The sequence below is a fragment of the Auxenochlorella protothecoides genome (genome assembly GCF_000733215.1).
Source record: "Auxenochlorella protothecoides strain 0710 unplaced genomic scaffold scaffold18, whole genome shotgun sequence".
Lineage (NCBI taxonomy): Eukaryota > Viridiplantae > Chlorophyta > Trebouxiophyceae > Chlorellales > Chlorellaceae > Auxenochlorella > Auxenochlorella protothecoides.
In genome coordinates, this window is record NW_011934213.1 from 390,515 (window position 1) to 410,677 (window position 20,163).

Here is a 20,163-nt window from a genome sequence, read left to right on the forward strand (position 1 = left end):
GTATGCGGCAAAGTCCGGCTGGCTGACCCCGCTGTCGCCACCCACCACCCACCCGCCCACCATCCCAGGACGCTGACGGCCGTGGGTGACGAGACGCTGGCGCTGGACCAGGAGGTAGCGCGCGCCATGGCCGCGGCGCGCAAGGGCGTGGCCAGCCTGCGCGGCCGGCTGACGGAGGTGACTCAGCGTGACCTTGAGGGCCTGGCCGGCCATGTGGCGGTGGGCGCCGGCGCCGGCGCCGACGGCCCCTGGCGCGGGCTGCCGCTCCTGCGCGCTGTCATTCCCGTGCCCGCGGCGGGTCCCAGCCACGTCCCGGTCTCGGCGCCGGGGCGGCCGGCGTACGTGCGCCAGGTCAGCGCCCCGCTGGCGGGCCTGGACGCGGCCGTGCTGGCGCAGGTCTACGCCGACGAGAGCGAGATGGTCGTCGGCATCGCCGTGGCCGAGGCGTTCCCAGACGGCGCGCTGGGGCCGGGCCTGGTGGTGCACTGGGGACTGGTGAGCCATCAGCACGGCACCTGGCAGCCGGCGCCGCATGGCTGTTCCTGCGACGCGCCAGGTGCGGGGGGTGGGGTTTGGATGGAATGAGGAGAGTTTGCAGATGCATGTCACCTGCGCATGTCGGCTGTGGTTGGACGCATGTCATGGCTGTTCCTCGACCACGCCACCCGCTGCATTCCCCTCACTGGAGCCTCCCGGGCAATGGACCTTGGCTCCCCCAGTCGCCCCTCTCTCACGCCCCACACCATCCCCCACTTTGCAGCCCGAGGCCTCGACAGGGGTGCGTGCACCGACGTGCCGCTGGCCCAATTCAACCTGTATGCCGAGGACGGCAGCCCCGTGTTCGTGGACCCCGTGCTGAACGCCGCCGTGATCCGGCTGCCGCGCGCCGGCCTGCACGGCATGGCGGGGCTGGAGTTCCTGCTCCGCTCCGAGGACGGGCGCTGGATGCCCGTGCTGGCCCCCCACGGCGGCGGCCGCTCCAACTGCTTCATTCCCCTGCACTGCTGACGCCGCGCACAGGACCGCCCTACTCCCCCTCGAAATGCTTCCATGTAACAACAGAAACACGTGCGTTTGGTCGGGTTGAGCACAGCAAGGGCACAGCAGTGGGCATTAGGTGGGAAAAATGAGGGGTCGAGCCGGCTAAAGGGTGGGAGTACATGCTGCAGGGAGCAGGCGTGCTAGAGGATGGGGAGGAGGATGGTGCACGCTGTGTCGCAGCGTGCCCACAACCCCAAATCCATGGCAGTGAGGAAAGAATAGGGCGCAGGGGGGCTTCATGCGCCCGGTCATGCCGTCTGCTGGGCCGGCCGCGGCGCGGTGGTGGCCGCCGCCGCCGCCGGCGCGGGCATGCGCCGGGGGCCTCCGGGTCCCGGCGCCTTCTCGATCCAGGCCTGCGCCGCGCGGCCCCCCACCACCTCCTTGATCTGGCTCTGCGTCAGCGTCTCCTGCTCCAGCAGGCTGGCTGCCAGGGCGTGCAGCCCCGCCTGGTGGGCGGTCAGCAGGCCCCGCACCCTCTGCGCAGGGGCCAGGGAGCGGAGGGGGGAGTCGAGACGGGCATCAGAGTGGGGCGACATGGAGAACGGCAGACGGTGGTGGCACCGCAGACAGGAAGGGGCACGGTGAGTGTGCTGGCCGGACGGCTTGCATGCGCAGAGGGGCAGCACGATAGAGGCTCCGCTGAGCCAGGTTTACCCCACGCTGGATTGCAAAGACCCTCACGTGTCGCTTGCCCAGCGCCAGCCCTCCCGATTGGGTAGTAGACCCTCCCTGTTTGAGTCCGTGCTTGGTCCATGGCACCATCCCATGGGGCCCCCCCACAGGACCTTCCCCCTCCCGGCCTGCACCCAAACCCACTTCCCACACCTCGTAGGAGGCCTTGAGGATGTCGGACACCTCGGCGTCGGCCACCTTGCGCGTCTCGGAGCCCAGCTTGTCGCTGAGGGACAGCGGCCCAATGCGAGCGCTCATGCCGCAGTCCTCCACCATGTGCCGCGCGGTGCGTGTGGCGGCCGACAGGTCCGAGGTGGCGCCCGTGGTCACAAACTCCTCGCCAAAGATGAGCTCCTCCGCCGCCTTACCCCCCATGCACACGTCGATCTGGGCCAGCAGCTGCTGCTTGGTGGTGGAGTACTCGTCGCGGTCGGGGAGCTGGCTCACCATGCCCAGCGCGTGGCCGCGCGGGATGATGGTGGCCTGGGTGGGTGGAGGGTGCGAGGGGTTGCGAGGAAGTGGGTGAGAGGCCCTTGGGTTTGGGGGGGGGGGGGGGGGGCAAGGAACTCAGGAGGACCCGCATGCTGGGAGGAGGGAACAAAGGGGAAAACGCGGCTGACAGGAGAACCAGAGGAGCTCTGAAACCCCCACAACGCCTCCCTCACCTTGTGGATGGGCCGGGCGCCCGGGGTAAAGAGGGCCACCAGCGCGTGCCCGCTCTCGTGGTAGGCGGTCAGCCGCCGCGCCTCCAGCGTCTGGCTCAGCGCGCGGGGCGAGCCCATCAGGATCTTGTCCCGCGCCTCGTCCAGCAGGCCCGCATCCACGCAGTCCCGCCCCGTGCGTGCGGCCAGCAGCGCCGCTTCATTCACCAAATTGCTCAGCTGCGCGCCGGAGAAGCCTGGCGGGGGCGGGAAGCGTGTGTGTGGGGTGAAACAATGGGGGAAGTGACTCCGGCTGAGGGGAAGCTTCAGTGGCACGGCACCCTGCAGCTCCCAGCAGTGCTGGTCCTGCACACTGGGTTCCCCCACACAAGATCCACACCAAGACCTCCTCCCAACCTAACCCCACCTGGAGTCCGGCGCGCCAGGCTGTCGCTGTCGACGTCAGCGGCCAGCGGCTTGCCCTTGAAGTAGAGGTCCAGGATGGCGCGCCGACCGTGCACATCCGGCAGGGGCACCGCCACCTGGCGGTCGAAACGGCCGGGGCGCGTGAGCGCGGGGTCCAGCGTCTCGGGCAGGTTGGTCGCGGCCATGACCACCACGCCGGAGTTCTCCTCGAACCCGTCCATCTCGGTGAGCAGCTGGTTCAGGGTCTTGCGCGACCCGCCAGACGCCTCCCAGTTGGTCCGCTTGCCGCCTGGGTGACAATCGTGAGGGGGGCGTTGAGAGGGGTGTGGATGGGTGCCAGGAGGTATACAGGAATGTGACGCATGCAGGGGGAGCAGAATGCTCTGGGGAATGAAGCAGGTGCAAGAGCATGTGATTGACCATAAACAGTCAGTTCCCCTCACAACCACCTTCTCTTGCCACTCACCGACGGCGTCCACTTCGTCGATGAAGACGATGCAGGGCGATTTGGCCTTGGCGGCTGCAAACAGATTCCGCACCCGGCGTGACCCCACCCCCACAAACATCTCGTCAAACTCAGAGCCGGCCCTGTGGAGTGAGCAAGGAGGAGGCAGGTCGAGGAGAGGTAGTGTGGCAAGAATGCATTCCCCTCAGGCAAGGGGGGAGGGACTTTGAAGACAATCGCGTGGCCCCCGTTCCCAGATACCTCACTCCCTCAACCAGACTCACTTGTAGAAGAAGGGGACGCCGGCCTCCCCCGCCACAGCCCGCGCCAGCAGGGTCTTCCCCGTCCCCGGCGGCCCCGTCAGCAGCACGCCCTTGGGCAGCTTCCCGCCCAGGCGCGTGAACTTCTCCGGGGTCTTGAGGTAGGTCACGATCTCCTGCAGCTCCGTCAGCGCCTCGTCGCAGCCCTTGACGTCCTCGAACGACTTGACCGACGTCTCCGCCAGCGCCTCCTGTGAGGAGATGGGGGTGGGAGTTGTTGTAGAAGGACCGGCAGGGGTGCAAGGTGCGCTCAACCATGGTGTGGGGAGGAGGTTCCTTCTTCGTGAACCCCTCCTTCCACCTGTACCCACCCCCAGCTCCTCCAAACACCCCTGCATCCCCCCCACCTATCTCACCTTGTTGTACTCCTTGGCGGACATGGCGGAGCCCTCACCCGGGGCCATGCCCGCGGGCGCGCCGCCCGCTGCCACGCCCATGGCGGCCGAGGAGTTGACGCCCGCGGCGCGCTGCGTGGCCCGGAGGCCCAGCACCGAGATGAAGCCCAGGAGGGCGAGGGTGAGGCCGAAGCTGAGGGCGCTGTGCAGGAAGGTGACCAGGCCCGAGGGCGGGGCCTCGGCGGCGGGGGTGAAGGTGACGTGCAGGGGCCGCGCGGCGCTCGTCCCCGGCTCGGGCGCGGGGCCCGCCGACTCGGCGCGCGCGCCGCCCTCGCCCGCGTCCAGCGCCGCCTGCAGGCGTGCCAGGAGGCGGATGAGCGAGGGCTGGCGCGCGGACTCCACGTCGCCGTAGTCGCGCAGGCGGCCCATGGCCACCAGCGCGGCCAGGTACTCCCGCGCGCCCGCGGCGCTGACCTCCACGGGTGGTCGCGCCGGGCCCGGGCGGTCGGGGCCGGCGCTGCCGCCGCCACCGCTGCCGCCGCCGGCCCCTTGGCCGAGGCAGGCGCGCTCAAACCACTCCACGGTGACCTCGGGCTGCTGGCGCGAGACGTGGGCCATGACCGCTGCCACCTGGCGCCCGTCCAGCCGCCCCGCGGCGTTGGCCACCTCCAGCAGCCGGAACTCGCGCCGCGCATTCAGGGCCAGCAGGCCGGTGCGGGCCAGCACCCAGCGCACCGCGGACAGCAGCAGCCAGCGCAGGGGGACCAGGAGCGTGAGCCGCGTCAGCTCCGACACGCCCGCCGCCAGCGCCGCCGCGAGCATGACCGCCGGGTGCCGGCTGGGTGCCGGGGCGGGGTCGGCGCCCGCGGTGTCGGTGGGAGCGGAGGCCGCCGTGGGGGAGGAGGTGGTGGAGGCCACTGCGCCGGGATCAGAGGCGACGCTCGGCGAGGCGGCAGAGGAGGCAATGCTGGAGGCACTGGGGTCAGAGGTGACGCGGGAGGCGCCGGCGTCTACATCCGTCACCGCCTCAGCAGCGGCCGCGCTCGTGGCAGACACGTCTACTGTCTCGGCGGGCTCATCCAAAGTCCCATCACCTCGCTCCCCCGCCTGGACTGCGGACTGGTCTTCGGCAGATTCGCCCTCCAGGGCTCTGAGGCGCCTGGGCACCAGGAGCCTGTGCTGTCGCTGGGCAACGCCGATCCGAGGCGGGCCGGAGGGCAGGGAGGACGCAAGGACGGGACGCACGCCCTTGAACAGAATATTCAAGGCCTGGCGTGACGCAGAGGTGCGGCGAAAGGTAGGACCCTGCAGCAGGCTCTGCCTGGGCAGCACGGCGCGTGTGTGCTGCATGCCCCCGCAGTCTCGACAGCAATCACCAGAGGGCAATTATATGTGCAATTTAGCGAGAAATATGCAATTGTTTAATTGCTGATCACTACAGCTGTCAAAGGTCCCCAGGAAGGGTCTCGTGTGTTAGAGTTCCGCTAGTGCCAGCGGGAGAGGCAAGCAGGCCTGCACCAAAACGCAGTCCTCGGTATTCAATAAGGAGAATATAAGAACCAAGATCCTATCAATAAATTCGTAATGCCATCTTGTGGGCGTGTGCAGGGAGTTCCTGGCCAGGCGGTGACTGGGAGTTTCTCACCCCATGTCGACCAGGGTGATATCCCTCCCCCTTTCTTTTCCCCCTGCCTGTGCGCGAGTCAAAATTCATGCCTGTCGGAGGCAGGGGTTGCGAGGCGCGATCTGGCCCCTGATGCCAACAACGCTAGACAAAACATACGAAAGCACCTGATACAGTAATCCAGTCGTTGTGTGTAGCAGCAAGATTCACCTCGCGCCCTGACCGAGCTTGAACGCCCTCTCCGTGCCGAGCCCGCACCTCGGTTGATCTGACATGTGAACACACCTGCGCACCCCTCCCCGAGTAGTTGCTTGATTCTCCTCAAGGATTTGTCTGGCTGGAAGTATACCTTAGCAATCCAGCCGGAGCAGGATGCAGGGCGACTCCAGGCGTCAGGTGGACACCCCGGGTGTCCGAGCAGCACTCGAGGCCAACCGTGCGCAGCTAGAGGTCATGCGCTCCCGCCTCCTGGGCAAGGTGCCCGCCCCTGTTCCTGGTCCAGTCTCCAGACCCCAGGATCGCGCACAGGACGTCGCTCAGACCCCCAAACAGGGTTATGGGGATGGCAGCCGGGGTTCGTGCCCTGACCCCAGTGGCGCCAGGAGCAATCCAGTGTATGGAGAGGCAAGTGGGCGCCTGCCAGGAGGGGTTGTATCTAGGAGTAGTGGAGTCCACTCTGGGTCGTCTCCTGGTCTGTGTGTGGAGAAGCCTTCACATGCAGCCGGCTCTGAGAGATCTTCGCTTATGTTAGACAAGATATCATCACATCACCGCACTCACAATCACCAAGGTGGCCCCGCGGTGGTCCTCAGACTCCCATTCTCCAATCCTTGCTGCAGGCACAGACTCCGTTGCCAAGGAAGCTCGCCCAGGATTACCACCCCAAGTATGCCGATGCCATCCGAGCCACCCCTCCCCACTTAACATCTCCAGACGGCGACATTCCACCGGTGGGCGACCTCTTCACCCCCGACCCCAGCGCTCCCGAGCTCGCAAGAGGTGCGGCACAGCACTTGTGTGCTTGGCCTGCTGCCCTATCACATCATGCATGGAGGTCACCTTTGAGGTCATAGGGGTGAGGATCGCCAACCTCACGCACTCCCTGCAGGCACTGCTCCTCCGGCTCCGGCCCCACCCACCTGGACCAAGCAACGCCCGTTCCTCACCGGGTACTACCTCATGGAGGCGGCGGCCGCGCAGCAGGATGCAGCCCCGGCCCAGCTGGACATTTTCCCGGCCGAGATCCAGGAGTCCCTTTGTGCGTTCTTCTGTAGGGCTTTGGCCTTGAGATGTCAGGGGCATGAATCCTTTCATTTGATTGAATCAGAGCACAGCTCCTGCAGATATGCTCACACTCCGCACAGGGGGCGATCAGGACATGCCTGCCAAATCCTGCTCCGCTCTGTGATCCTTGGACTTTGGGAAGACTGTCAACCTCCCTCCCCCTACTTCCTTTGCCCTGTACAGTGGTGGATGGGCTGCTGTCGGCCTTCATGGGTCTGAGCGGGGAGTACGTGTCTGCCACCATGGAGCATGGGGCTGGGGGTCCCAGTCTGCGCTACCGCATCACGACCCACAGCCAAGTGGAGCCGGCGCTGGCGGAGATGGCGGGGCGCATGCTCCCCATCTGGTGGGTGGGTGCCAGCCGTTGATGGGGCGGTGCTCGGGGTGGCTGGGGTCTAGATCTTCGGCGACATCACCCCCTTGATGTGGTGAGGCTGTTCACAAGGCCAGAGGCCCTGCCCGGCTGGCCTCACGCGCGAGTCCCTCTCCCATTCGAGCACGACCCCCGCCTCCCGCCGACGCGCAGCGAGGCCGCGGCGGTGGTCCAGCGCTTTGCCGAGACGCGCGACGACGCGCGCTGGGGCCTGGTGGCCCAGGCGCTGACGGGGGCGCTGCGCGCTTTGATCCAGGACTGGCACGTCATGGTGGCGCAGCTGGAGCACCAGATGCACACCGGCAAGCTGACTCTGCAGGTGGGTGGCGTTTAGAAAGGAAGGGTCCGTCGGGGAGGTGGGCAGTGTTGGGGTGGAGGGATGGGAGGATGATCAGTTGGGAGGAATCTCAGTCATGCAAGTCGACCCGCCTCACCCCCGCGAGAAGATAGTGCAGTCGGCGCCTCAGCATACCGACACGCTGCACCCCCAACTTCCCCCTCGCATGCCCCCCTTCACCACACGCCAGGCGCTGTGGTACTATGTGCAGCCGCCGCTGGAGGCGCTGCGGCTGGTGGCGGGGCTGTGCGCCGAGGCGTCGGCGCGCGGCCTGCGCGGCGCGCCGCTGCTGGACCTCCTGCACGATCGCGCGGCGCGGTCCTTCGGCGACGCACGCGCGCACGCGCTGCTCACCCGCCTCCTACGCGCCGCCGCGGCGCCCTACTTTGCCATGCTGGCGCGTTGGGTGGGGGAGGGCGAGCTGGCCGACCCCTGCGGCGAGTTCCTGGTCCAGGAGGACGCGGTGCGGCTGGGGGCTGGCATTTGGGGTGGGAAATGGGGGGGAGGCGTGGGGCAAGGGGTGGGGCAGGCGAGTGTTGCATGTCTGCGTGGGGGCTGGGTAGGACCCTACACTTAGCATCCCCTCCTCACTGACAGTTCAACCTCCGAACACGCCCTCCTCACACAACTATACAGAGTGTGCGGCCCGGCGCTCTGACGCACGAGGGCCAGTCCGCCTTCTGGCACGACCGCTGGCGGCTGCGACTGGCGGAGGTCGGGCCCGACAGGGCCAGCCCAGGGGGCGCCGCGGGCGCAGCCCAGCCGCCGCGCGCCCCAGCCATCGATGTCCCCGTCTTCCTGGCCGGGGTGCAGGCGGCGATACTGGACGCAGGCAAGTATCTAAACGTGCTCAAGTCCTGCGGCCAGGACCTGCCGGCCGATGTTCTGGAACTCGGCGTTCCCCTGGGTGAGCATTTGGGTAGGGGGGGGGGGGGGGGGCAGCAGGCCTGTCCGGCCATGGCGTATGATGATCAGCATCCTGCATGGCGTGCTTGATCCTGTCAAGTCCCCTTCCTCTGCCTCGCCCTCCAGCCACGCACCCCCACAAACCATGCACCCCTCACAACATCCCCCCCCAAAACCCACAGAGTGGGACGAGGGCGGGCGGTACCTGCGCGCCCTGGAGCGCGCGCGGGCGGTGGCGGCCGGCGCCACCATGCGCATGCTGCGCGGCGACCGCGCGCTGGCCTCGGGCCTGGGGGTGCTGGGGCGCTACTTCCTCACCGCGCAGGGCGACCTGTTCGGCCACCTGATGGACAGCGCGGGCGCCGAGTTCGGGCGCATGGTGGCCGCGGTGCCCCTGCTCCAGCTCCAGGCCCTGCTGTCGGCGGCGGTGCGCGGCAGCTCGGCGGCCGCCGTCCCCGCCGCCGCGCAGCTGCGCGCCGCTTTCGACACGCGCTCAGTGCTCAACATGCTGGTCAGCATCACACAGACCGCGGCCGCCACTGCGGGGGTGGGGCAGCCAGGGTCCCCGCTGCGTAGGGTGCGTCGTGAGGGGGAATGTCGAGGGTGGGGGGAGTGGGAAGGTTCAGGCACACCCGCAGGTCGAGCGGTGTGGGGGCGGCTGCAGCGCAGGGTGCCGCCCCACCTCCCCCACGCACGATGCACATGCATACCGCATTCAAGCACACCCGACAGCCCCACACCATGCACACTCTCGCGCCCACACACGCAGGGCCTGAAGCCCGTGACGCCGGCGCCCATGTCCGCCAGCGAGCGCCAGACAGTCGGCCGGCAGAAGAACGCGCGCGAATCGTTCATGCTTTCCTACGCGGTACCCTGGCCTTTGAGCGTCGTCGCGCCCGAGGCCTGCATGGCCCAGTACCAGATGATCTTCAGGTGCCAGGGGCGGGGGTTAGGAAGGGGGAACATTAATGGCAGGGTACTGGCCTGCAGTGGGGGTGGGGGGGGGGGGTTCCTGGCGAGGGATGCAGCTGGGCCCAGGGTGTTTGCGGGGGCATGCAGAGGAGCGGGCTCGCCGCCCGGCACGCCCTCACCGGCACGGGCCTCTCCCAAAGCATGGCCCTGGCCCCTCCCGTTACGACGCGCCACTCCTGACGCTTCCACCACCCCCAGGCACATGTTTGAGCTGAAATGGGTGGAGCGGGAGCTAAACCGGGTGTGGCAGCTGCACCTCCAGACCCGCGGCCTGGCCAGCGTGCACAGCAGGACGGGGAGGAGCCTGGCGACAGGCAGGGGGCCCGCGCCCAGCCTCGGGCGCACGAGGTCGGCGGTGTCGGGGCGCAGGCTGTTGGCTCCTGCATGTCGGTGGAGGGGGCTGCGTGATTCCATTGCGAGTCAAGGCTTCTGGAGGACTGTGCGGTGCAAGGGGCACCCACGATAATGCCAGAGGGGGGTGCAGGACGCGCGACAGCTGCTGAGGAGTGGCTCCATGCCGTGCAGGAGAGGGAGCTGCTGCCAAGCGGCAGCTCGGTGCCTGCTCGACCGAAATTGCTCCGCTGCCCATGCAAACTCCCGACCGCTGCTCCTCCCCCCCATACCCTGCGCAGGGCGGCCTCGGCGGTCGCGCTGTCCCGCTCCTGCGCCGTCTGCCAGCTGGTCACCCACTTCTTCCGGCAGTACCTCCTGTACATCACCTTTGAGGTGCTGGAGCCGCTGTGGCTCGCCTTCCAGCACCGCGTTCAAACCCTGGACAGCCTGGATGAGGTGTGTGGAGAGGGGTGTGGGGGGAGCAGGTGTCCGGGCAACGGTCGGGGCTCTGGAGCCGGGGTGGCTCAGCAGCTGCACGCACTGCCAGTGCCTGCCAGTGCTAGGCACCGGCCTGGTGGCCCGCACTTTGGCGGAGTGCGCGTCGCAGGCAGCCTGGGGTCGGTCACTGTGCCTGCATGACATGCAAGCAGTACTGAGCCGAGGACTTGCTACCCCCCCTCGACCTTTTGCAGGTGTTGGAGCAGCACCATGCCTTCCTGCGCCGGGTGATGAAGGGCTGCCTGCTGTCCCGCAAGGTCGTGCTCCTGCGCTCCCTGCTGGCGCTCAAGGACCTCGCTCTCCAGTTTGTCAAGGTGGGGTAGGGTGTCCGGGAAGCTTTGGGGGGATGAGTGAAGGGGAAGGAGGGAGAGCAGGATCCTCACCCACATCTTCATTCGGCAGCCTGCTCAGCCCTCCACCCTTCTGCTGCCACCAGGTGAGCGACCGTGTGCTGGGCGCCCTGGCAGAAGCCGGGGAGAAGGAGGTGGAGGCTGCGTATGGCGGGCCCTGCGTCGACCGAGGTGGGTGGCGGGGTGAGGATGGCTGGGATGAGCATTTGATTGCAGGTCGGCGAATTATGCCCTGTTCCGGATGTGGGCTGACCCACACCATCCCTGGCGACAGTCAGATCACTCAGACTTGCAGCCCTCACATACGATCCCCCACCATCAGGCCGGCGGAGTTCCACAGCCGGGGAGGGTCCGGTGTGGGGCGAGCGGGCTGTCCGGGCGGCGCGCCGCCGATCGACGTTGGACGCCGCGCTCTCCCAGCCCGTCTTTCTCAGCACCGTCAAGTGCGTTTTGTCTTGACATGGCCGATGAAACCCCTGGGCGTGTCTCTGAGGCCATCGCTGGTTTGAGGCGCGCCGGTTACCAGAGTTCTCCATGTTGTTTGGGGTCTGGACCCTCTCCCCCTTGTGCTGCCAGTGCTCTCCCTCCCCTGTCTTGACCCTGCTCACCCCCAAATTGTACTCCCCCGCCTTCCGATTCATGCAGCACGCTGTATGCGCGCTGCGTGGAGCGGGTGGGCGAGTTCAGGGCGCACCTGGCGGACGCGCACCGGGCCGCCGCCAGCGAGCGGTCCGACACGCGGGAGGATCTGGAGTCGCTGCTCAATCTGCAGCAGCGCCTGGACTACAACGCCTTCTTCCCCGAACCGCGGTGGGTTGGGAGGGTGGAGAGGGAGGGCCAGGAGGTCGGGCAGGCCAGGCAAACGTGGGGTGGGCTTGGTTGAAGAAGTAGGCGGCTGAGGCCGAGGCCCCGGGGTGAGGCATCATCGGGGTCTGCCTGGTCAGGCACTCTGGGTGAAGAACCAACGTTGCCCGCCATCCTTGCCAAACCTCTCCACTCCCATGCAGGCCCAAAGCCCCCCCGCCACCCAGGGGTTGATGAGCTGGCTGGGGGAGCCCTGACCCTGCGCATGGAATGCCTCCGCATCCCGCTCAGTGCCATGAATGTGCAGGAACCTTCTGACCACGATGCACCTTGCCAAACGACTGAATAAATACACACGAGCTATGGTGGCAAGTCTGTGGGAGGCTGCTGGCCAGAGAAGAAGTGGATCTCTTCAGCCCTGGCCCGTGTCTCACCGCATGTTGGTATCCGCCGCGCCGCCTTCTTTCAATTGCAGAGCTTGTCGTTCGTACAGGGTGACTCCCACGGGTGCCACGGCTGCCAGCGCGGCCCCAGCTGCATCCGCGTCTGCGTAGCTCGGGCCCTCCCTTGGCGCCCCCGCAGCCGCCAGAGCCGCAAAGGTGCCCTCCTGATACGTCGTCTGCGGGTGTTGCAGACGTGAGGAGGAGGGGTGGGCTAGGTTGCAGCGCAGTTTGGTGCACCACAAGCAGCACAGCACACTCCTAAACAGCTGTGTGCGAGGCCACCACCAAATGCTAAGCCAGGGCAGTGCAGCCAGCCCATGCCAATGTGCTCCCAGTCCATCTTACCTCTCGCAGCACCACGTCTGGGGCGTCCTTGAAGGCGCAGAAGACGCGAGTGGTGCGGAGTCGGACCAGCACGCCGTCGACTCTGAGCCAAAACCTGAGGAGGGCGTACCAGCACCTCGGCATCACGCGGACCTGGGGAGGGGGCGATACCATGGGAAATGGGGCGTCTGCACGATGCACCGGAAGCATGGGATGCCTGTGAAGTACCCTTCGACCGCCACCTTCCCTGGCCACAGAGGGCAGGATCACGCGCAGCGGTGGTCGCACAGCCAACCCGCGCTCGCTGGTCACCTTGACAGACAGGGAGGCGACGCCATTGTCTTCCAGCTCACTTTCAAACAGCGGGATGTCGGCATACATCAGGATGGGGTCCCGGGCGGTCAGCATGCCGCGGTCCATCTGCGCGTCGGTTGCCTCCCAGGCCAGCTCACCGCTGCTGCCGTGGGCTGACTGTGGCCCTGCTGGCCCCGCACCACTCCCTCGATACCCGGTCGTGAAAGTCCTACGAGTGTGCGAGTGTGAGATGTGGCATGCCAGGCTGCAGGTGTGGTGTGCTGTACGAGTGCTCGGATGCAGGCAGGCAGATGCAGGTATGAGAGGGTCGCAATGACACACGCTAGGCGCCACAGGACGCTCCAACCTCTCTCTGGCAGACGCACCAATCATACTGCAGGACCTTGGCCTTATGGGTGTCGACATCTTGGGCGTGCGCTTGCATCCACTTCCCCGCCGTCTTCACGTGCACGGGGGCCTCCGACCCCGACAGCCACGCCCGTAAGGCGTCCTCCGCCTCAAAGGTCAGGCGTGTGCCGGCCTCAGGGTGCACCAGGGTCAGATGGTTGGCACCAAAGAACTGCTCAGGCCAGGCCAGGGATCCCAGCCTCTCCTTCAGCACATCCACCTCCGCATCGGCTGCATGCGTGCGTATGGGGGCCCGATGTGACATTGCTGCACCAGACAGTGCAGGGACCCATCCACCAAAGCCCTCGCTCTAAACCGCGTACCGGTAATGGGTGCCTTGGCACAAGTGATCTCCCACCCGCCGACAGCCACGCCGGCTCCCTCGGGAAGAAAGCGACCACCAGCCCCTTCCACCGCTGCAAAGCATGTATGCACGATTGTAAGACACTGCACTGAAAGGCTCTGTCACCTGGGATGCATACTATACATACCTCGCTCGTCGATTGTGCAGCCTGCCACCATTCCAAGAGAGGAGAGGCAGGATACTCGAATGAGGGAGGCCCAACACACTCGAATACATCGATGGGTTAAGGGTATGCAGCGTGGATCTGCGATGAGAAGATTGAGACCGTCACAAACTGACCCAAGGCGCGCAGCCGGGGCATTAACATGTTACGTAAAAACTAGCTTCCTCACATGGGAAGCTGCTTGCAAATGCACGATCCACAGACTCACAAGTTACTATGCCAAGATGTTGCTCAACAAAACGAATAGCTATCGAGCATAGTTCCTCTCACCCGTCGTCCCATGGAGGTGACTGGGAGGCCCGACAACGCGGATGTCTGGCTTACGAAGGCAGACAAAGAGCAGAGGCTGTCGCCACCCTTGACCAGCGTTAATCTGCGGGATCTGTGTAGTGTGAGTGACAACATCAAGCCAGGGATGTGTGTACGCTCGTCACAAGTCATCTCCCAGGAGGATGCCCAACGTCTCGGAGTGAGGGTGAGTGGGGTGGGAGCTGGGGGACATGGCTGCTTCGGCTGGTCGCCTGGTGCGAACCTCAAGACTAAGGACAGATGATCCCACTCTCACCACCTACAGACCGTCTTGGATCTGCGCCGGTCACCTGTGCTGTGCAAGGCGCACCCAAATAACACGGGCCAGCTGATGAAGCACACGTTCTTCAAGGGCCGCATCTGGTTCTCTGGCATTGTGAGTGGGTGGCCCCAGCTTGCGACGATGACATGACAGCAGGCGAGCGCTCACGACATATGCCATCAGCTATGTTATGCAATTCAGTGCTGGAGCGCAGACCGGACTGGCTACACACGGATGCCTCAGGCTGAGCTGATACTTTGCCCCCACTGCAGGCCAAGTGTCACGTGCGGCTGCGGCCCTCCAAGGAGCCGGATCACAATCGGGCGCTGTCATGCCAGAGGTGCACAGCCGCATCCAAGGAAACATACGGGCAACACTGCTCAGTGTACCATGGTGAGCAAGGCCAAGGGGCACATGCGTGCTTACGGCAGTTGGGTTGAGGATGTCCCACAACCCAGTTGATGTGGCCATCTCTTGAGTGTCGCGTCTGGATGAGCACAACACAAACATAAAGCCCTCTTCCCTCGCCCAATACAGTGGATCTCCTGCCAACGAACGTGGCGCTAAACATCCTGGGCAGGCTCCCCCACAAGCTGCAGTTCCGGGTGCTGGTCTGTGCCGCTCGTCAGCAGACCCCCGAGCCCATTGTGGCAGGTGTGTCAGGGGTGGCAGGGGACTTCTAGGAGGCTACATGCGGCACCCAGGAGCAGGGCTGGGCATGCATTCGCTGGCGTCTGAATGCCTGCTGTGCCTCAGAGAGCTTGCAGCTTCACAATCTTGTCGGTATCTCCCTTGCACTGGTTTCTGCAGCAGCGACAAACACTCATTCCCCCTTTCCTTCACTATACCCCTCTTCCTTCTCTGTCCGGACCCCAGCCGCGATCGCCAACCCCGACGTGATGGGCTACTTCAAGTTCTACAAGATCCTGCTGGAGAAGGCCCGCCTGCCCTTGGCCCGCGCCGTGCGCCTCTTCGCCGACAAGGACTCCGCGCCCGTGCTGGTGCACTGCATCCACGGCAAGGACCGCACCGGCGTGGTGACCATGCTCCTGCTCCTGGTCTGCGATGTTGACCCTGGCGCCATTGTGGAGGACTATGTGCGGTCGGAGCTGATCCTGCGGGAGTCGCGGGACAACAATGAGCTCGTCAGCCTGCCGGGTGAGCTTTGGGAGCAAGAGAAAGGGGGTGAAAGAAAGGGGGAGATGCATGGTTGACAAGGGAGGCTCCTGCAGCCCCATGGGAGCGCAGCTGAAAAACCTGTCTTGGTGGTGATCGGGTGGCAGGGCGACCTCTAGGCGCTGCCTGGTACGCACCCCATCACCTATCCCCCCTCCCATCCTCACGAACAGGGCACCTCACGACCAACGAGGTGATCGCGGCGGCGGCGTCGGTGATAGAGGCGCTCATGGACTACATGACCCGGCGCTGGGGCGGCGCCAAGCAGTACCTGGTGCGGGCGGGGCTCACAGTGCAAGAGCTGGCGGCCATACGGGTGAACTACATGCTCTCAAACCAGGGGCAGGCGGCGGAGGAGCAGCATGTCAGCGCTGCACTGCTGGCCAGCAGTGGGTCCCACTCTGGGCGGCACAGGAAGCGAGCGTGAGAAATTTGATCGATCCCATGTGGAAATTATTACTTGATACCTGTTTTGGGAGTCCTGTGTGACGTTTTAGTGCCCCACTCTGCCATCATCTATCTGCCTTAGGGTTTGCCTCCGACATCCCGGGGCGCGGGGCGCTTGACATCACCAAGTACATTTCTCCACAGCATAGCATGATTTACCGCGCTGTCCCAGCATCAATTTTCCATATCTCTCCTGCCGTGTAATCTACATAAGCCGTAGCGGTTCGAGGAAGCGGGTGGCAGGCGACCCTGACCGGTCCCATGGCAAGCTCGCTCACAGTGCTGCCGGAGGTGGAGAACGTCTTACGCTCCGCAAAAGGCCCCGGACTACTCGTGGGACTGGAAGGCGACCATGGCATAATTGTGATTGGGGCCATCGCCACAAAGCACGCTGCAGGTGGGCCCAGTTCACGAGTGTTGCCGTCGTGGGGTGGGGCTCATTCAAGCGATACACACATCCCAGGCGCATGCCCTGTGCACAAAACAGGCGACGTACAGGAGCTTCTCCCCATTCCTCTGGCCGTGGCGGGCTCCTTTGACCGGGCTGGCGCTGCAAAGACACCGTCACCGACCCTTGGCCTGGTGGCAGCCGAGATCGATGACAAGGGGTTAATAACGTGGCGCTGGCTGGCCACGGCTGGCCGAGGGGATTTGCTGCCGCATGTGCAGACAGCCGCATCCGACTGGAGGGAGGAGTGGGTGGCTGTGCGGGCCACTGCTTCCGCCAGCTTAACTTATGTCAGGGGCCAAGAGGCCAGCAAAGCCACACTGGCAGCGCTGGGGGGGGTCGGCTCTCAGCTGGCCAGCGCAGAGACCCTGTATTTGACCCCGGACGCATCTCAGAGCCTGGCAGGCGCGTCGCAGGGCAGATGATTTGAGTATTTGCAAGCCCAGCGCCTGCAGTGGGAAGGGCGACAGTGTCGGGTCATTGCAGAGATCGGATGCCGTGGGCGTTATGCCATGCCTGTGCCGCCACCTCACTCCTCACTCCACCCACCAACCCATGCAGACATGCCCAGCCTGAGGGAGGGTGCGCCCCAGGCTTCATGGGACTCCCCCCTCCATGTCATGGCATACCCCTGCCTCACCAGCGAGCGCCCTGCCCTCGCGCCTGTGGTCATCACTCCTCAGCACAAGGTCAAGCCCGGCGCTGAGATACACACCGCGCGTCTCCACCTGGACGCCCTGTGTTACGTTCGGAGAGACACCCCTGGTGCGCTTGCCGCCTACAATGTGAGTTGGGAGGATTGGCCGGCACCCAGGTGGAGTCTTTGTGATCGGTCTGACTGCCCTCGAGCAAATCTGGGCAACTCTTGAGGTTCTGTATGGGGCACCAGCACATCAGCAGGAGACCACACATGCCATCCTACCACATCCGAATGCGCAGGCTGTGAGGCAGTCCATTCTGGAGCAGATTGCTGGGGTGTCGCTCCTACTGAGCAGGGGGGAGCAGGCGGCAGGGGCAGCGACGATCCAGGCCTACCACTTCCTGCCACCAGGATTCCAGCACCACGTCTCGCTGGTGCGAGAGTGGGGGTTCCAACATCTGAGCTTGAGGCTACCGGGCGGGTGCTGGTGTGATTGGGTGGCGCCTCGCCCTGCAGCTACCAGCCAAGACTATCATCTCGAAGTGGTTGTGGCCACGATCTGCCGGCTTCTAGCGCACCCTTGAGCACACTCACAAGGCCCTACCACCCATTCGCCCGCGTCAGCTGTATCCGCTCGCCGCGTCCGCAAGGAAGGCCGAGGAGGCAGCCCTGGCCGAGAGGCGCGCCGCCATACACGCCATGCTGGGCCTCCCCAGTGATCGACCCCTCCTACGGATCGCGAGGGCTGTGCCCATCGAAGGTGTGTCGAGCAGAAAAGCTGGCTGCGGTCCGCCTGTGTGGGTGCGCGGTCATATATCTGACGAGGCTTCTTGTCTGGAGGGAGGGGATGCCTGCTGCACCGCACCCCACCTCGCTCCCACCTCCCCCTGCCGTGCAGCACCTGGCGCCATGCTCCCGGCACCCTCCACCAGACGGTTGGCAGATGTGCACGTCGGCATCGCGCCCTCCAGGGTCAAGGGCGGCACCCAGCACTTGGTCCAGGGCAGCTACCTGTACTACCACTACATGCAGGTGACTACAGGAATTGGGCATCATTTGCGAGGGGGATGGGGGGAGAATGGCTTGCCATGCCCCTGGTGCTCGTCGACCGCCGTGCCGGCAAGTGGTGGTGAGGGTGGCCCGGCGCCTGAGTCAGTGGTCCTGGGATCAGCCTCCTTTTCCCAGCCTGCTTGATCGTCCGTGTTGATCAGCAGTGCTGCCGGCCGCTGACTGCTTCGCTGGCAGTCCCCGGCGTGTCAGACACATTCTGTGGGATCTCTCGACTCCACCCCACTCAACCCCACCACCACTCACATGCATGCCCATCTACCCCGCTCAGGATCGGTTCAACGACTCGGGATGGGGCTGCGCCTACCGCTCCCTCCAGACCCTCTGGTCCTGGTTCCTGGAGGCGGGATACACCAGCACCCCACCCCCCGACCATGCCGCCATCCAGACTATGCTGGTCATGCTGGGGGACAAGGAGCCCTCCTTCCGGGGCAGCAAGCAGTGGATAGGGGCGGTGGAGCTGGGCTTCGTGCTGGACGAGGGGCTGGGCGTGCAGTGCAAGGTGCTCCCCCTTGCCTCCGGCGCCGACCTGCCAGACAAGGCGGCCGAGCTGGCGCACCACTTTGACATGCAAGGTGGGAGTTGCGGCCTGGGTCCCGGGAAGGGGCCTGGCTGACCGAGGGAGGAGCTGGTGGCCTGGGTGACAGGGCTGCCTGAATCCCGCTTCTCGAGGGCTTGACCCTGGGCGGGAGCGCCGCAGTGATGCCTTTCAAAACCCAAACCTTCCCTGATGACTCATGAGCACCTCGCATCCCCTTTGCAGGAACGCCGGTCATGGTGGGCGGGGGGGTGCTGGCCTATACCCTGCTGGGTGTGGACTGGAACGAGTCGACAGGGGAGGTGGCATTTTTGATCCTGGACCCACACTACACGGGGGGCGAGGACCTGAAGAAGATCCATGCCGGTGAGTAGAGGAAAATCCCATCTGGATGCCGCGATCAAGTGCATCCCATGAGCAAACTCCATCATACCCCATCTGCAAACCCCTTCTCCAGGACAATGGGTGGCATGGAAGCAGTACGGCGACAAGGCGGCGGCTGGGGGTAAGCTGCTGCATGCCGACGCCTTCTACAACATACTCTGCCCACAGAGACCCCTGGGCGTCTAATCGTTTGGGGGACGTTTGCTTGAAAGCAGGCCTTGCGTTGTATGCTGATGCTTCATCTTGATTGTTACCAGCAGATAGCTTCCTCGCTAAGAAGGGCAGGTGAGGGTGATTGACCATAGGACTTGTACATGCCTCAGGATGAGGTGCTTGGGGTGACTCAAGATGACATGGATACTCCGCTGCTTCATTGGAGGCAGAGAGCGCACAGGCCGTGCCGTGCAAAAAAAGGGATTGAGTGAGGCATGTGCGGGCCGTCAGGCAAAGTCCGAGGGGCTCCACATGCATTGTACAGGGTGCCATGCCGCACTCTTGGACCCCGTAATTCTTGGACTCGTGCCTGGCAGGCCCCAATCAATCAGGCCATGTCTACTGAGCGGGGATGGCGGTGGCCGCGGCTGGGAGGGCTGCCTCCGTGCCGTAGCCCTTGGGGCGGCGGAACAGCATTATGTGGGGCTCTGGCTTGTGGATCGCATAGTGGACCTGTGTTCGGAGGGGCAGGCTCTGAGGGTCTCAGGAGTGACTGGCAGTCCAGCTCCTCCCACCATTACGTCGGGACTCGCAGTAGCAAACCTCATGAGTCTGACACCCATGACCCGCCCTTGCTTTGCTCTTCAAGATACGCATACTACTGCATCGACCGTTCTTACACTTCTTTCCAACTCCTTCAGATCCCCCTGCTCACCCATCCTCGAGATTGCTGGACGCCTAGGGCCCTCCATTCCGTCTCGGTCAGCAGCTTCCCCTTTGGCAGCTGTGCAGCGATGTCTGAGGGCAAGACCACGTGCCTGTGTGTACAGAGTGAGAGGAGAGGGAACTATTGGAGACACATACCCCAGAATACACCAGGACTCACGCTTCTGGAAGCTTCCAAAGAGGACCAGACCTGAACTCATGGATCTGCAAGGGGGAAGCGGGGAACATGTCAGCAACACTGGCGCTCCAGGTCATCGGAAAAATCATTTCACCATCCCTTTGACCTGCTCACATCGTCGTAGTAGCGCTCGCTGTACTGGATCTGACTCGGAGGCATGGTTATCGAGGGGCAGGGGATTCGGAGGATTGCTCTCTCAGTACGGGACCGATGAGACCACTTTCCTTCTCAATACGTCGATGTTGAGCGGAAAGGCGGATGTTCAGAGTATCTGTATTTCGTGCGCGAATAGACCAACTTGCCTTCCCATAGCTGCCTCACCGAAGTTCAAGTGCGAAGGAAAAGAAAATTCCATTCCTGCGCGCTCAGATCACTTCATGCAGCAGTCCTCCATGGCCGTTGCGATCAGCCGTTTGGTGATCCACTCCAATCAATGTTTCTTTGGTTTTCGAATCATATCCCTTACTCATTTGCTGT

The 20,163-nt window shown here is 64.6% G+C and overlaps 7 protein-coding genes across 7 annotated transcripts; 4 read left to right on the top strand and 3 right to left on the bottom strand.

Annotated features, from left to right (window-relative positions):
- Positions 1-1,289: 1,289 nt before the first annotated feature.
- Positions 1,290-5,230, bottom strand: F751_1793 (ATP-dependent zinc metalloprotease FTSH 11, chloroplastic/mitochondrial; the record flags this gene model as incomplete). The annotated part of the gene is made up of 9 exons (XM_011399500.1): positions 1,290-1,298; positions 1,416-1,517; positions 1,867-2,196; positions 2,379-2,611; positions 2,782-3,069; positions 3,247-3,368; positions 3,510-3,736; positions 3,977-4,117; positions 4,283-5,230. 9 exons carry the CDS (start codon positions 5,228-5,230, stop codon positions 1,290-1,292), a joined length of 2,400 nt encoding a protein of 799 aa, XP_011397802.1.
- Positions 1,807-2,355, top strand: F751_1794 (hypothetical protein; the record flags this gene model as incomplete). The annotated part of the gene is made up of 1 exon (XM_011399501.1): positions 1,807-2,355. One exon carries the CDS (start codon positions 1,807-1,809, stop codon positions 2,353-2,355), a length of 549 nt encoding a protein of 182 aa, XP_011397803.1.
- A 646-nt stretch (positions 5,231-5,876) lies between the features above and the next one.
- F751_1795 (Gamma-tubulin complex component 2) lies at positions 5,877-11,595 on the top strand (the record flags this gene model as incomplete). The annotated part of the gene is made up of 17 exons (XM_011399502.1): positions 5,877-5,981; positions 6,350-6,503; positions 6,613-6,762; positions 6,972-7,134; positions 7,315-7,480; positions 7,689-7,961; positions 8,135-8,212; positions 8,312-8,405; positions 8,587-8,981; positions 9,174-9,337; positions 9,575-9,724; positions 10,009-10,165; positions 10,402-10,521; positions 10,644-10,728; positions 10,880-11,000; positions 11,203-11,367; positions 11,565-11,595. 17 exons carry the CDS (start codon positions 5,877-5,879, stop codon positions 11,593-11,595), a joined length of 2,571 nt encoding a protein of 856 aa, XP_011397804.1.
- Positions 11,596-11,791: 196 nt separating this feature from the next.
- On the bottom strand, positions 11,792-13,095 carry F751_1796 (TIP41-like protein; the record flags this gene model as incomplete). The annotated part of the gene is made up of 4 exons (XM_011399503.1): positions 11,792-11,980; positions 12,150-12,281; positions 12,417-12,651; positions 12,809-13,095. 4 exons carry the CDS (start codon positions 13,093-13,095, stop codon positions 11,792-11,794), a joined length of 843 nt encoding a protein of 280 aa, XP_011397805.1.
- A 542-nt stretch (positions 13,096-13,637) lies between these two features.
- F751_1797 (hypothetical protein) lies at positions 13,638-15,531 on the top strand (the record flags this gene model as incomplete). Its single annotated transcript, XM_011399504.1, has 6 exons — positions 13,638-13,748; positions 13,932-14,042; positions 14,201-14,321; positions 14,466-14,582; positions 14,805-15,086; positions 15,278-15,531. 6 exons carry the CDS (start codon positions 13,638-13,640, stop codon positions 15,529-15,531), a joined length of 996 nt encoding a protein of 331 aa, XP_011397806.1.
- Positions 15,532-15,812: 281 nt separating this feature from the next.
- Positions 15,813-18,815, top strand: F751_1798 (putative Ufm1-specific protease; the record flags this gene model as incomplete). Its single annotated transcript, XM_011399505.1, has 8 exons — positions 15,813-15,948; positions 16,561-16,784; positions 16,939-17,073; positions 17,264-17,399; positions 17,538-17,671; positions 17,979-18,282; positions 18,471-18,611; positions 18,703-18,815. 8 exons carry the CDS (start codon positions 15,813-15,815, stop codon positions 18,813-18,815), a joined length of 1,323 nt encoding a protein of 440 aa, XP_011397807.1.
- A 366-nt stretch (positions 18,816-19,181) lies between these two features.
- Positions 19,182-19,845, bottom strand: F751_1799 (Cyclin-dependent kinases regulatory subunit 2; the record flags this gene model as incomplete). The annotated part of the gene is made up of 3 exons (XM_011399506.1): positions 19,182-19,295; positions 19,498-19,600; positions 19,793-19,845. The coding sequence occupies 3 exons, from the start codon at positions 19,843-19,845 to the stop codon at positions 19,182-19,184; spliced, it is 270 nt and encodes an 89-aa protein (XP_011397808.1).
- Between the last annotated feature and the right edge of the window lie 318 nt (positions 19,846-20,163).